This window comes from Triturus cristatus, chromosome 4_1, assembly GCF_964204655.1.
Source record: "Triturus cristatus chromosome 4_1, aTriCri1.1, whole genome shotgun sequence".
Taxonomy (NCBI): domain Eukaryota; kingdom Metazoa; phylum Chordata; class Amphibia; order Caudata; family Salamandridae; genus Triturus; species Triturus cristatus.
In genome coordinates, this window is record NC_140585.1 from 517,264,087 (window position 1) to 517,280,479 (window position 16,393).

The window sequence follows — 16,393 nt, forward strand, 5'->3', positions numbered from 1 at the left end:
AAGTGACATCAATTGCACAAAGGTGTCCTTAACAAGCATTTCCAGACCTACCCCAGTTAAAGTGCCTAGGTCATTTCCACCACAGTGCACAATTAAAAGGTCAGGCTGTGGGAGATGTAGAAAGGATTTCACCAAGGGCATTAATTGGTGCCACTTTAACCCTCTCTGACAAATCCATTTAATGTCTACATTTGGCAAAGCAAGATCTTTGAAAATACCTCTTTTTTCTGCATACTTTTCACTCCAGAAGACATAGCTATGACCTACAATCCACACTGTGAACATCTTTCAAGGAGATCTGGATGCACTCAGAAGGTGTCTTTCATTAGAATGGCAGTATGAAAAGAAAGATAGTTGTAAAATGGAGGCTTACATACTTTTTTTTAATAAAAAGAGCTCATTGGCTATTTCAGATCATTCTACACAAAAAACTAGGCTGTAAGTTTAAATTTTTAAAAGCATGTTTTGTATTGGTTCAGAAAAATGTGTACCCACAGAACATTACTTTAGAGTTGCTGTTAGGTTTGAAAAGTCAAGCACTCTTGCTCTTTGGATTAGAAACATTGTGTGCTGAACTTCTGACCTCTCTGCTCACACCAGTGTTCCATGACCTGTTGCTATGGTAGCAGGCAGAAGTCATGTTGGGGGTAGGAATCATTTAGAAAAGGGTTGAAATTTGCAACCAATAGAAATGTGTGTTTCCATTTGAAAAAATGTGGGAAGCACTGTGATTTGAAGTTAACATGTATATGTGTGAAAAAAGAGAGGGAAACATTGCCATTTACTGGTTCTTCTGAGAGGTGTACAGTTCAGAGATTCTGGCTCTGATAATCTGCTGTGTGAGTGCCACATTTCTTTCTCAACTAACTACTTTTAAAGGTGAGTTATGAATTTGGGAGGGGATGTATGTGGTGCATTTTGATAAAAAAAAATGTAAATGAGATTCTTGTTTTAAAGTTGTGTTTTACATTTTATGTTTTGGAAGAAATTTAACTGCCATGAACTTGTCAGATAATATGGAGTATGTCTTCAAAATAAGTCAAGGTGTACTGGTATCACCCAGGAATTCTGTTTTCTGTCTAGAATCACAACATGAGTCTGTGTGCACACAGGAATTTGTTGTCAGAGATTTAATTTGTGGTGGTCTGGTTCTGTAAGACTTGCATTCGTAGGAAAGGGGCAGCTTGTTTTCTTGAACTGTGATGGTTTGCACAGTGTGGTATTTCAGATAGCAGTGTGTAACGCTAACGTTTCCGTTTCAAAAATCTTTATTTCGATCACAGATCATGAAAGATACATAACAAAATATACACAGTTATAAACGTATTAAACATGATGTGATCCAATAGTTAAGACATTAAAATACATTAAAAGGAGAACAGAGGGTACAGTGTACTGTGCTAAAGTCTATCAGGGGGTCTGTTATACAAGTCTTTTCAGCACGCGACTACGAGTAAACCACAGGGAGGTTAAAAATTTTGAAAGTGCAAAGACAACAATAGGCGAAAGATCTGTCTTTAAGACTCTATAGGCAGGTTGGAAGGATCTGAAGCCCAAGTTCCTGAGTAACGGGACTAACCAACGTTTCCTGCTCCTCTCGTAGCCCTTGCAGAAGAAAACAGCGTGAACTTCATCCTCCTTCGGATGAGCACAGACAGGGCAAGTTGCTATGGTGGAGCGAGGAGACCAAGACGCTGTAAAAAATGCTAGAGGGAGGCATCCGTATCTCCATTGAAAGAATAGTTTCCTCGTTAGCAGAGGGGAGATCGCATCAAGAGTACTTTCGAGACAGTAAGAGTCTTTCGCTTTCAGGAATAAGTGTGTCAGGGATCCTTCACGGCTGTCGTTGATAGCTCTTGTGAGCATCAGTTCGTAGTATGCTCTCGCGAGTACCTTCTTTGAAATCTTTGTACAGGAGTTGGAAGGATCCGTCCATAGTTCCGGGTAGCCCAGATCCTCGAGCCTTCCCATGACATAGGTCAGCCACGGGATCCTCGTGGCATTCCGCAGCTGCAAGAATTCCTGGAGTTCCTCTCTGTAATTTAAGAGATCGGGGCTGCACCACAAACGCCTCCAAAAGGTTAGGGGTTTAAGACCTAGCTCCTCTGTTATTGGTCTTACTCCCAGATCTAATCTGAGGGGGAGTAATGGAGTGCTCTGGGGGAGGGCAGTGACCTGTCTCAGGAATTTATTTTCGGTGGACTGTAACTTTGGGAGATGAGTGTGACCCCAGAGCTCACCCCCATATGTGACACCCGCCCGTGCTTGAGTTTTATATATGTGAATAATTGGGGTTAGTGGACGATAAAAGGATTTGTTCGCCAGGCGCATAGTGCCACCCGCCAACTGTGCCAGTTTGATGGTCACTTTGGCCTGATGAGACGTCCACGATAGATGTTCGTTTAACGTGATCCCCAAATATTCAATATTGTGCACACGTTCCAGTTGTGTTGTGCCTAGCCTGGGTGGGGCTCGATTCTGGGGGTTGGGGTTCAGGATCATGAACTTAGTTTTTTGGGGGTTGATTTCCAATCCCCGATCATTACAAAAGTCTAGAAAACCGTCCAAAATGCGCTGAATCCCCATGGGGGATTTAGACAGCAGCAGGGTGTCGTCTGCAAACATGATTGCAGGCACCCTGCTGCCGGTCAATTTTGGGGCATCGGAGTTGGGGATCCTGTTTAGGTGGGCAACAACCCCGTTCACAAAGATGCAGAACAGGGTCGGTGCGAGCACGCAACCCTGTCTCACACCTCTGCGAACGGGGAACCTTTCGGTTAGTTTGCCACCTTTGCCACACCTTACGCGAGCGTAGTTGTTGTAGTGGAGTCTCATCAGGATTGTCAGGATATCAGTAGGGACATTCAACTCTTCCATGACTCTCCATAGCCTCGCTCTGGGAACCAAATCAAAGGCGGCACGTAGGTCTACAAAGATGGTATATAGACTGCCGCCCTCGATTACAGCTGTTCTCCAGTAGAGGAGATTTAACCTGAAGATTTGGTCTATGGTTGATACACCCTCCCTGAATCCTGCCTGGTAAGGGGACAAAATTTCCATTTCTTCGGTCCAGGCCTGCAGTCGATTCAGAATCAGTCTCCCGAACAATTTTTGGGATATGTCGATTAGACTGATAGGACGATAGTTGGAAGGGAGCAAGGGGGATCCCTTTTTGTAAATTGGGACCACCTCTGCTCCCCTCCAAGTATCGGGCACCTCCAGTCCCCCCGCAATGGCATTGAATATTAGTGTAAGATAGGGTGCCCATATCCCGGGTTCCTGCTTAAACAGGTCTCCGGGCACCCCATCAAGTCCTGGGGCTTTTCCGGCAGCTAGCCCTTTAATGGCGTCCCTCACTTCTTTTTCAGTGAAAACAACCCTAGTGGGACAGGATGAAATTGTGGAACCATCTCTGTTCTGTTCACCCCCACCCTCTGCGTACAGGGCCTCAAAGTGGGTCTGCCATACCGTAGGGGCTATATTGGGCTCTATTGCGGAGGATAAATCCTCCGTGCCGTTCGCCACTACGCGCCAAAATTTACGGGAATCTCTAGCTGTTAATGCATTAGTGAGGTTTTCCCAGTAATCGTGGTCCCATTCTGCCCTTGCGTTCTCCAGGAGGATTTTATATGATCTTCTCCTGGCGCGGATTTCATCTTTGTTATGGTGTTCCTTTATAGCAAGTAGCAAGTGGGCCTTGGCTTCCCTGCAAGCGGCATTATACCAAGATGTCTTCGGTTTAGGGCCATTCCTTTGCCTTGCAGATGAGAATAGGTCCTGCTCTAGGGTGGTGAGGATGCCTGCATGTATTTGTGCAAGCTCTCCTCTAGTAGCATCGTCTAAGACCCTAGTTCCTAGCTGGAAGGCATCCTCCAGTAATGGGATTATCCTTTCATATAGCCGGGATATTCGTTCTGGGTTGCTGGCCAGTTTCTCCCACTTGACCTTCCTACGATTATTTTCAAGTAGGAGGCCCGTTTTATCTTTGTCCGACCCATTGATTATTGCCTCTCTCCCAGGCAGGGAATAAGTCAGTTCCAGGGAATTGTGGTCACTGTCTAATCTTGGGGTGACTTTAAAGTCGACTATTGCTGGCCACATAAACAGTTTGACCATAATATAGTCCAATCTGGATTCGCTGCCGGGTTTGTTAAAAGTATGGGTACTTGGTGTGTCTGATTTGGTACGACCGTTGCATGCCCTTAAGCCAAGGTTGAGGGTGAGGGCAGTTATCTGTAGGGCTAAAGGAGTCCAGGCCCGTGGGGGTGGTGCCACCGTCTCAGGTATAAGCCAATATGAATCTTCCTCCAGGGAAGGACCATCACGTAGCCCAGGCAGTGGTTCGTATTGAGCATTGAAATCGCCTCCTACCAGGCAAGCAAGTTCGCTTGGGATTCCTTCTAAGAGCTTGGCTAGCTCATCCACTGTGCCAGATTCTTTGTGCATTGGAACCGGCCTTGAGTAGATATTGATTACTAGCAATTTCGATGAGTCCGGCCACTCGAGTGAGACAGCCAATAGATCATCAGAAGCGGTCTCTAAATAAGTAGCTTGGCAACCTAAGTCCGTGGCTACCCAAGTAGTTAGTCCCCCAGATGGCCTACCCCTTCCCCCCCATTTAGCTGCTTTAAAGAAGGAGGCAAAACCCGGGAATGCTGTTTCTTCGCGCGCCCAAGTTTCTTGTAGAAGAATTATATTTTTTGATCTGATGTATGTACCCCATTCTGTGCAATCTATTTTGCTAGCAAGGCCTGCCACATTCCAAGAAATCACTGTTATTTCTAGTGGTTGGGTGGAGGCCGTGCCCATAAAAACCGAGTTGGTAGTAGTACACTCGTGGGGCGGCCGTGGATTTGTGGGGACGAGAAACGTACCCTTGGGTCTGTTATCAGGGGAAGGAGAGGAAGGCGTAACGCTTGGGACCTGTCTGGGATCAACTGTGCCAGGTGCTAAAAAATAAGTATCAGCAGCTGTGGCGAATTTGGGCTCGTTTGTGGAAGATATTTGAGTTGCGTTCCCCTCATCAACCGCATGTCAGTCTACCATTTCAAGACTGCTGTATCGGTTATGGGTAGGTAAATAGGCGGGGTAGTGTATTCTATGTGGCCCTGGAATTCCCCTCCTGTGTCCACCACCTCCCCCCCTCCTTCTTGTGACAGTTTCCCAGCCGGCCTCATCCCCATATGTAGGGAACTGCTCTGTTGGTCTTTCCCTGTGTGACGGATAGTTGTTGTTCTCCCTGTGACAGTTTTCCCAACCCTCCAGCAACTCCTGGTAGTACCTCCACCTGTGGTCCTCAAGGTTATACAGATTTGAGGGGTAAAAAAATGAGAGGGGTAATGGTTGGATGATGCTCGCAAAATCCTCATCAGCAGCACAGGTACAGATATATGCGGCTGTATTCGGATCTCTGAAGGTGACCAGAATACAGTCACCTCTAATGGATTTCTTAGTGTAGCCCACCCACGTTGCCCTCCTAGCCATGGATATATCGCTAGTAGTTCCTCTCGGTAGCGGTCTGTTTACGGAGAGCCAGTTGATTACTTTGTTTTTGAGTGAAGTGGTGGATTCAAATGTGGTGGAATTTAGTTCAGGAACCCCCGCCAGAACTAGAGTGTAGGGTGCTGCTTCTGGGGGGAGGTTTATGGATTTAGGTTTGGGAGTAGTATTAGGTTTCTCTCCAGTAGTAGGAGGATCTCTCTTAGCTTTAGCCGGAGGCTGAATATTATCTTTCAGTGGAAGGGTTGATTTTGGGGTAGCAGTTGCCGTTTGTTGGGTAGGGATAGGGGCCTTGTTTGCAACTAGTGATGCCGGAGCGTTGATTGGTGCAGGTTGTGAGGGTTTGGGATTAGTTTGTGGGGGTTTATTAATTATTGTTGTGGGAGGACCATTGCCTTTGGTGGATTTTGGTCCTGGTCCCTCTCTTGTTGTTTTGGTCCCACTGTTAACAATTTTCCTTGAGTCGGCAAGTTGCACGGTTGCCTTTTCGATGCTAACTAGTCTAGCTTCGATCTTGATAAGTCTTGCCTCAAGGGGGCTCAGCAGAGACCTAACTAGTGTGCCTATATCCTCTAAAGTGATGTCGTCTGAGGTAGTGTCTAATGGTGCGTTGCTGCTGAGTTGTGGTAGTGAGGTTGAATTGATCATTCTTGGGGGAGATGGCGGTCCTGATATATTCACAATAGGGTCAGAGGAAGCACCTTTCTCCCTTTTGCCTCTGACTTGCTTGGATTTCGGAGTTTTGGTCCTATGATCTTCTTTATTTTGAAGCCCCTGCTTCTTTTTAGGAATAGCCCCTTCCCTAGTACCCCTATTGCTATCTAAGTTGGTTCCTACAACTTTGGCTGTCTCAATGTTCTCTGTGGTTATAAGCTAGAGAATTTGGGTGTTAGGTAGGGCCATAAGGCTCATGTCCTCAAAGTCACTCGGGACCTCAATAGTGAGCTCGGGGTTGGTGGGATTAGTGACTGGGAGTGGACATGTTGCCTGGTCTGTGCTATGGCTGTTTGGAAGACCAGATCTGTTTTCTGGGGTTCTAGCTTGGGCCATAGGGCCCATTGAAGACCTCCTTACCCAGTCTATTTCTTGTGAGATTCTGCGCTCCAGAACCTCGATTTCCTCAATCAAAAGGGAGCCAGCTTTAGCAAAGTAAGTGTCAATAGGGCCTTTAACAGCCCCGGCTGCAGCTAGTGAAGAAGTTTTGCTCCTGGTTTCCCGTGTACACATTTTACTAATGGTTCAAAGACCTTTGGATACAGGCAAAGAGGGGGGGCCCGGACCGGACTATCACGTACTCGAACGGCCTCAAACGGCCCGCTCTTTGCCCGGTCTTCGCCCCGTGCTCCGTCCCGCGCGCGTCCCCCGTCGTGGTGGTGCTGAGGCCAATGAAGTACAAGAAGGTTGGGGGCGTGGCCGCCGGGGGAAGAGGCAGCAGCTGTGAAGAGCTGGGGCTGCTGGTCCTCGCAGTCCCCCGGTAGGCTCCACGCACTGTGCACTTTTAAGTTAACTCCACCTGGGAGCGCGTTATCCCTCCACCGGCTGTGGAGCCGCTCACACCAGGGAGCAGAGGGTCACAGGGCAGATGAGCGGCACCCGCGAAGCGGGTGTCGCGAAAGGTAGCAGAGTTAGCGGGGCTGGAGGCAACGAAAGTCTGTCTCTCTCCTCACACGCGAAGGGAAAATCCAAAGGCACCCACTCAGCAGACACACCCAGGCGTTGATAAGGCTGAAGGCTGGGGGCGTGGCCGCCGGGGGAAGAGGCAGCAGCTGTGAAGAGCTGGGGCTGCTGGTCCTCGCAGTCCCCCGGTAGGCTCCACGCACTGTGCACTTTTAAGTTAACTCGACCTGGGAGCGCGTTATCCCTCCACCGGCTGTGGAGCCGCTCACACCAGGGAGCAGAGGGTCACAGGGCAGATGAGCGGCACCCGCGAAGCGGGTGTCACGAAAGGTAGCAGAGTTAGCGGGGCTGGAGGCAACGAAAGTCTGTCTCTCTCCTCACACGCGAAGGGAAAATCCAAAGGCACCCACTCAGCAGACACACCCAGGCGTTGATAAGGCTGAAGGCTGGGGGCGTGGCCGCCGGGGGAAGAGGCAGCAGCTGTGAAGAGCTGGGGCTGCTGGTCCTCGCAGTCCCCCGGTAGGCTCCACGCACTGTGCACTTTTAAGTTAACTCGACCTGGGAGCGCGTTATCCCTCCACCGGCTGTGGAGCCGCTCACACCAGGGAGCAGAGGGTCACAGGGCAGATGAGCGGCACCCGCGAAGCGGGTGTCGCGAAAGGTAGCAGAGTTAGCGGGGCTGGAGGCAACGAAAGTCTGTCTCTCTCCTCACACGCGAAGGGAAAATCCAAAGGCACCCACTCCAACACATTTAATGTCTCTAAGGCTCATTTCCTTTGCTGTAGTCTAATCACTCACCCAGGTTCCATATGCTCATGCTCTCAAGTAGCTGTTAGGACACGTGCTCTTTTCTGCCTCTCTAAACTATAAGGAAAATGAGTCAGGCTCTTACAGTAATTATCACTTGTAAAACCACAGCGGTAAATGTGCTTTGAAATTGCCTATGAAAAATCGTTTTCTGCCTAGAATCACACCATGAGTCTGTGTGCACACAGGAATGTGTTGTCAGAGATTTAATTTGTGTTGCTCTTGTACTGTAAGACATGCATCCGTAGGAAAGGGGCAGCTTGTTTTCTTGAACTGTGATGGTTTGCATTCAGCAGAAATCACTATCTCACAAATGAGAGGCAAATGCTAACACATTTTTTTTAAAAAGGGTGGATTTTCCTTCCACACCTGCCATGGGTGAGGTAGATCCTACATGTTCCAAACTGCAATTAACCCTTACCCCACATGTACTCTTACATACATCTGTGCAGTCTTCATGCAGTTCTGCAAGCGTCCATGCAGATCTCTCTTTCACCTGACAATACACAGTCTCCAGAAGCACGCTCTTAGAACACAGACAGTTGCTTCTCTTGCACTCCCATGCTAAGTATTCAGCACTGTGTGGTATTTTAGATAGTAGTGTGTAACGCTAACACATTCAATGTCACCAAGGCTCATTTCCTTTGCTCTAGTCTACTCACTCACCCAGGTTCCACATGCTCATGGTCTCAAGTAGCTGTTAGGACATGTGCTCTTTTCTGCCTCTCTAAACTATAAGGAAAATGTGTCAGGCTGTTACAGCAATTATCAGTTGCTCTACCACAGTAGTAAATGTGCTTTGAAATTGCCAATCAAATATCGTAAGGAGCACGCGCGCATGTGCAAAAAGAAAACGCGCGCATGCGCGTACATCGCAGACGAAGTACGCATGCGTACGTAAATCACGTACGCATGCGCACACGGAGCACGTAGCCATGCAAACTACGTGCGTGCACCGTACTTGTACCATACCGTGCGCGCACCGTAAGCTTACGGTGCGCGCACGGTAAAAATCCCTTAAAAAAAAAACCACAATGTTTAGAGGTTTGTAGAAGATATTAACTATGCTGTTCAACTATATCTAAACATTTTTTTAAAAAAGGTGAGCCGTTCCATATTGCAGGATACAGTAAATCTATAATTATATACACAGGTAGCATATTGTTAAAAAAACAAATCTAAAAAATAATAATAAATTCAAAAATTAGCATTTAAAAAACCTTGCAAATTCACTGAAAAAACCATAGGTTTCACACACGTTATAGTTAGGAATTAGCATTTAAAAAACCTTTGAAATTCACTGGAAAAACCATAGGTTTCACACACGTTATAGTTAGGAATTAGCATTTAAAACACCTTGCAAATTCACTGAAAAAACCATAGGTTTCACACGTTATAGTTAGCTGGACATTTCGCTCGTAAAAAACCAATGAAATGCCACCGTTATAGTTAGTTCAGCTAACTATAACTCGCGCGCCCGCAATCCACTGCTGATGACGTCACATATTACATCACTCATGACATGGTCAGTGACATCACTCATGACATCACTGATGACATCTCAAATGACATCACTGATGACATCACTGATGACGTCATCCATGTGATAAATTACCACATTTTCTCACACCCTAACATAACCTTTCAAACACCGACTGAAAATTTCAGAGTTACATTCTCAAAACCATTCGTACTCAAATACCAATAACTAGATACTCACTTATTAACTCTTAGGTCTACATACAACTCCACTCATTCACCTGTACAGTCACTCATACTTACAGTTTCTCCATACAAGACTATCATATGTATTTAGACACCTATATAGACACTCACACACCGCCAATCATCCATTGAGGTACTAACACACCTACTCAGTCGTGCAAATAATTAAACACAGTCCAATTTACTCACCTATACAGTTAAACACACTCAAGTTCACTTACTCTTAAAAATAGTACCACATTCTTACGCTCTTATACAATAATTGATACAAGCACACAAGCATCCATACAGCCAATCTCACAATCACACACTCTCACATATACCCACTTATATACTCTTACACGCATATATACTGCCTTTCACATATGTAGTTACTCACAAATGTACCACTGAGATATACATTCAATCCCTAACACACCCATACATACACTCACTCAACCATACAGTCCATCACAGATGCACTCTTAAAACCATGCACCCATAGAATCACCCACTGAAACACATCTACGCACAGAGTAACACACACCCTACCCACACAAACACACAGGCACCCATACAGATATTCAGACAACCAATCAATAACCATATAGACACTCATATAGCTAATCATAAAACCATGGAGCAACTTAGACACCAACACACAGACACATACAGACATTTACACAGTTAAGTCACTAGTGTGCAGTAAGATACATTTAATGACTCACTTATAGACTCAGTTAACTGGGCGCGCACGCCACGAATGGCATAAAGTAACCTAGCATTTAAAAAACCGTACAAATTCACTGAAAAAACCATAGGTTTCACACACGTTATAGTTAGGAATTAGCATTTAAAAAACCTTGCAAATTCACTGAAAAAACCATAGGTTTCACACATGTTACAGTTAGCGGAAATTTTAATCATAAAAAACCATTGAAATTCCCCCGTTATAGTTAGTGCAGGCAACTATAACTCACGCAACCGCAATCCTCTGCTGATGCTAATACTGTATTTAGACACTTATTTGCCCATGTCTTCTTTCATTAAATTTTAGCTATACATATATTACAAATATTTTTTTTTCATAAAGACACATATGTCATCAGCAGAGGATTGCGGTTGCGTGAGTTATAGTTGCCTGCACTAACTATAACGGGGGAATTTCAATGGTTTTTTATGATTAAAATTTCCGCTAACTATAACATGTGTGAAACCTATGGTTTTTTCAGTGAATATATATATATATATATATATATATATATATATATATATATATATATATATATATTTTTTATTTTTTTTTTTGCTCCATGAATGCACCAGCCCGGCGCACACATGAACGGTGCTCGTCTCGGCGGGGGTTCTCCCCCCTTTAATATCAGCTCCAAACTGTCAATAGGTAATCGTACCTTGTTATCACAGAAGACAGCACTCACGGGGGAGAGTTCCAATGGTATATTTATTTCGGGAACTCTGGGCGCACAACAGACGCGTTTCGGCAGGTCGCCTTTCTCGATGTTTTTAGCACGAAACGCCAGTTTGGAGCTGAAAAGGTAACATTTTAAACTAACAAACCACTGAAATTCACCAGTTAGTTATTTAAAGTAACTAGAGGTTGTGCACCAAAGCAACTATAATTGGTGCCCCCACCATGCACAGTGTTGTTCTCAATTATGTCATTACAGATAATATCAATGCAGTCACTGAACATATCATAAGTGATGCAATATATGAGGGCTAAGGCAGTGTATGGAGAGGGCGTGAGATATAGTTACCTTAGGGCACTAGTTTTCTTGCAAATTTGGTGCAATTCCGTTCAGTTGTTTTGGCTGTAGGTCTGTCTGATTTTACTATGAAAATTGCAGGGGGAATATGTGTTTTGGGGCAATCCCTTTTTCTCGGCTCCACTTGATTGACCACCTCAAAACATGCCAGGAAGGAGCTGTGGTGGAAGGGACTTTTAAAAAAAAAAAAAAAAGTTTCGTCAAATGGTGCCAAAGTTATTAGTGAACCGAAATAATCCTATGGAAACATGGTCCTAACTATAACTATCCATTGGTGCCTTCCACTGGGTCATAACATTAGAAGTAATAGTTAGGTCAAAGTTTTCAAAGGAACGTTTCACACTGAACCCTCAAGCAGGAGCTAAGAAAAAGGGAGGGGTTCCAAAAGTGTGATTTCTCATGTTAATTCCTGTACAAAGCTTTGCTCTACAATACACAAAATTTCTCATTAGGAGTTTAAGCCGACCGTGAATTTCAGTCAATTGGCATAAACTTGGCTGCCGAGGGTATGGAGTAACTCTAAATCGGGTGGCAAGACTTTAAATTTATGCTTCGTTCTGGACCAAAGAGACATAGAACAGAATGCTGCAGAGGCACGAGTTGATAAGTAGATCCAAGTAATCAATATGTGTAGGATTTTGTAAGAAGCAATATACAAAGGTTCTGGATGTAATTTTAAAAATTGAACAATCTGGGCTCCATTGCAATCACCTTTGGTAAGGCAGATGCACTCATGTGATTCATATAGTTTCCAAACCTTTCCTTACAGTTGCTAATTGCTTGCAGTGAACTAATGATGGAAAAGTATAGATTTTTATTTACAGACCTGTCTGGATTAATGTACTTCTATAGATGATTGTGAATGTTTGTTATCTGATAATATGTATGTGTTGTGACTTAATGCCAATAAGATTGATCACAAAACATTTGGTTATAAATGTGCTATAACCACCTTTAAAACATGTTCTAATTTTTTTATTAACGTTCACCAAATATTGTATGAGTATTCCAGCGAGAATGATATTGTATATCATTTGTAAAGTGTATACTGAAATTTCCACTCCATCACTGATATGTCTGTATATAATACAAATAGAGAGCAAATGTGAAAAGAGAGGTCTATAATTCGAGAGTGGGGTCTTGGTAACATGATAATCAAATGGAACGCAAACTATCCTTATTTATAATTGGCTGAAATCCATAAATCACAACGGCAATGTTAATTTTGCATGCATTATAGAAAATAAATAAATTATAAATATAGGGTTCTAAAACCATTACTATTAATGAAATAATATTAGGTGAGTGTGTGTATTTGAGTATCTTTATAATAATACATGTGCATACAAACACACACTTATATTTCCTGTAAAATAAAACGTTTTCTAAATATTTAGATAAGGGGCTATCTTATGTGTATTTGCATAGCACACATCTTAACCAGGAGAGTTCACTGGTGCCGAAGCATGAGCTGTATGGCCCGAACCAGATACCTGGCAAGTTGAAGAGCCAGGTCTTCAGTTCATTGCAGGATTCAAGAACTGAGGAGGAGGCTGTGATCAGCAGGGGCTGTCATTCTAGGCTTTTGGAGCAATGTAGGAGAAGGCACAACCCCTGAATCTGGTTCTGCGTGTGCGAGTATGTGTCTGGCTGAGCAGAGGTTGTGGATATTGATACGGCTGCTGAGCCACGTGAGGCCAATGTTGTGGAAGGCTTTGTATGTGTCTGTGAGGAGTTTGAAGAGTGCTTGTTTGTGGATTGGGAGCCAGTGGAGATCTTTGATGTGCGGTTGATGTGAGTGGGAGGTTGAGAGTGTACCTGGCTTACAGAATTTTGTATGGTCTGGCGTCTTCTGGTCAATTGAACGTTGATTTCAGAATAGAGTGCTATGCCATAGTCCAGCATACTTGTGATGAGGGCTTGGGTGACGGTACTGTGAGCGTTGGTTAGGAGCCATCTGAAGATCTTATAGAGCATATTGAGTGTGTGGAAGCAGGAGACTAAAATGGCATTCACTTTGCCAGTCATGTTTGGTTTTTTAATACTATTCTGAGGTTTCTTGCATGGGTTGTCCGGAGGGGTGTGGATCTCCAGCGACTCTTCAACTTCCGGTCCTTATCCTTCAGTTTACTATGATGTCATATTTCAGCTTGATTATTTGACCCATCCGCATCCAGATAGCAGATATACATATTAGTATGTTTCAAAATGTAGCACAGATGTGTCTAAAAAGACCCAAACTATATTAATAAACATATTTCACATATAGTCCCACACCATTAAGGTCATCCCAAATTTGTTTGACGTTTTTTGAATTTGGGGAGTAGTGGAACTCTGCTTGATCAGAAATAACATAAGGTCTAAAATAAGTCAGTCTCTTTAAAAATGACTGGCGATTTTTTGAACACAGGATTAACAATCACTCTTTTTAAGTTTGAATAAGACATCATTGATTTGTTGTTATAATATAACGGTGAGGCACTATAAGTGAAGGCAGGTCAAATAATCAAGTCAAAACTATGATATCTTAGTCGCTTTTAAGGATAAGGGCTGGGAATTGAAGAGTCGTTGGAGAATATGTATTATAGTTTTACAGATGACGAAATAGAGACTACTGGATCCTGTATCTTTTGTTAGTACATGTTTTTAACTTTGTGAAGGGTTGTTGTAGGGTCCAGATGTGTGTAATATGTATATGAATTTGTTGAAATGAAAACCTGTATATGAATATGTAGAAATGAAATAAATCGTCTGTTTAGCTATAGTCACTAGTGATTTGTACTTCAAATGTGAATAGTTTTAATACCATTATTACATGTGGGTACTGTGACGTGTTTCCAGGCATCCAGGTAGGTGGTTGTAATAACAAATTCGTTCAGGATCAGTGTGAGGGCTGCGTTGATAGTAACCGGACCTTTGATGAAAACATGGTGAGGGCAGGGGTCCGAGGGTGTTCAGGACAGTAAAGAATGCATGGTCATTGCAGTTTCCTGAGTGGGCCAGGTAGTCAGTGTAGTTCTCTGGGTAGGCTATGAGGGTGGAATGGTCCAGTTAGGGCTTGAGGTTTTCATAGATGCTGATAATCTTGTTAGTGGAGAATAGGGACAGTGGGTGCAGAGTTCCTGAGAGGGGCTACACTAGTGCAGATTGCTGCTGAAGAGGTGAAGTCTTTCACTATGGCAAGTATTTCCTTGGTGATTTTTTCGATGCAGTTGCTGAGCGTGGAGCATTTGGTGGTTTTGATTTGGTGATGGTACCATCTGAGGGCAAATTTGTAGGTGCCTTTGTTTGTGTCGTTCTGGCTTTGCCTCCATCTACGTTCAAGTTGCTTGCAGTAGCATATGGTGAGGCTGAACTCTTCTATAAGTTGCTTGCAGTGGCATGTGGTGGGCCTGAGATCTTCTACGTACGAGCTTGCTTGCGGTCTGGTACTCGTGGCTTTCTTGGTTTTGAGAGGAGCCAGGGTATCTGCGAAGGTTGTGACCCAGGTGTTTAACTTGGAGATGGATTTAGGGAGGTCGCTTTTGTGCCAAGGCCAGTTGTGTAGGACTTTGGAAGACCACAATACTTCAAAGACCTTTTTCCAGTCCCGTTGTGGTTATTTGGTGATGGTGTTTCAGTAGTGGCGTGGGATAGGTATGCTGAAGTTGATGAGTGTGGTCCAACCAGACAACTGGTTTGAGCTTATCTACTGTGATGTTGCTGAAGCTGGTGAAGATTGGGTCAGGTAGGTGTCTGGCAGTGTGTGTGGGGCCTTCCACTAGATGGGTAAGTCTGAGATTGGACAGGTCCTTGAATTGATTGGTCGTGTTGGGGTTGGTGAAATCCTCCAGGTGGTAGTTGAGTTTACCGAGGAGGTTTTAGGTGCTGGAGTAGAGGATCAGAGGGGCAACCAAGTCTGCAAGAGCATTGCTGAAGTTTGGCGCATTGTCCGGCAGTACAGTGCAGGAAGGTGCCGCTCAGGGTGTAGTTGACGGTGATGAGGAGTTTGAAGTTTATGTATATAAAACCCCCATGCCCTCAATGTACTCCTCACACGCTTCAGAAACTTACTGTATCCCGCACCCCTGCTTGTTCCACCAACTGGGCATGGCTGTGCCCAGCAAGCACTGAGAATGGTCATACTTAGCACTCCTGCCACTAAGTTAGCCTTGAACATTGGCTAGAGGGCATTTGGTACAGTACATGCTGTGAATGTCCACGATCTGGGAAAACTGTGCGAAGGCATTCTCTGTACCCACTATTGTTCCTCCCTACACTGTGACAGTCTGAAAATAGGTCCTAGCCTGGTGGTATGACTGTTTCGACTATTTTAAACATTTGAAATTAAACTTGAAATTTGAAGAAGAAAGATATATTTATTATATTCAGCTCTTTCAGAGGTACGTAACTTATTCTTCTTGGACATGCTGAAAACTGCACATATTTCCTCAGTGATTAGGACAGTCGATCCAAACCTATTGACTTTATTTGCAAGGAAATGCCAAAAGGAACACGAGTCACTAGCAGTGACTTCCATAAGATAAATACGTTAATATAGTATAGGTCTGGCCAGCATCAGCGCAAAAAATGTGTTATTTCAACTTACAAAAACTCAGAACATTTTAAATTTCTATTTTTTTTAAATACAAAACAGTTTAGTCAGTTACCTGGTACGATTATTAAAAGACTCACCTTCTTGTTAATGCTTACGTATCTGTCCGAATCTACTTCTGGAAAGATATTAACACCGGCACGTCTCATTGCACTCCTAAGAGCAAAGGGGCTCATCCATTTCCTCATAACATGTGAAAGCTTCACGCCTTCGACGTTAGAAAGCGATACCAGCCTGCATTGGTTATCCTGGTGGGGTGGGAAAAAACGCAGAAAGGTTTAATCTCTGCAAAAGCCACAGAAAGTTCTAGAAATGTTTCAAATGTCTTCAGGACATTTTACAAAAGGACACACAGGCACGAAGTGGTAAAATGTTTAAGTAATAG

The 16,393-nt window shown here is 44.1% G+C and overlaps 1 protein-coding gene across 3 annotated transcripts in view; it reads right to left on the reverse strand.

Moving 5' to 3' along the window:
* DNAI7 (dynein axonemal intermediate chain 7) overlaps positions 1-16,393 on the reverse strand; it is a 543,004-nt gene that overhangs the window by 117,312 nt on the left and 409,299 nt on the right. For all 3 annotated transcript variants that reach the window (XM_085652767.1, XM_085652765.1, XM_085652766.1), the window contains one exon: positions 16,089-16,256. In XM_085652767.1, coding sequence (XP_085508893.1) covers positions 16,089-16,256 — 168 coding nt within the window. The remainder of the gene's footprint in view (positions 1-16,088; positions 16,257-16,393) is intronic.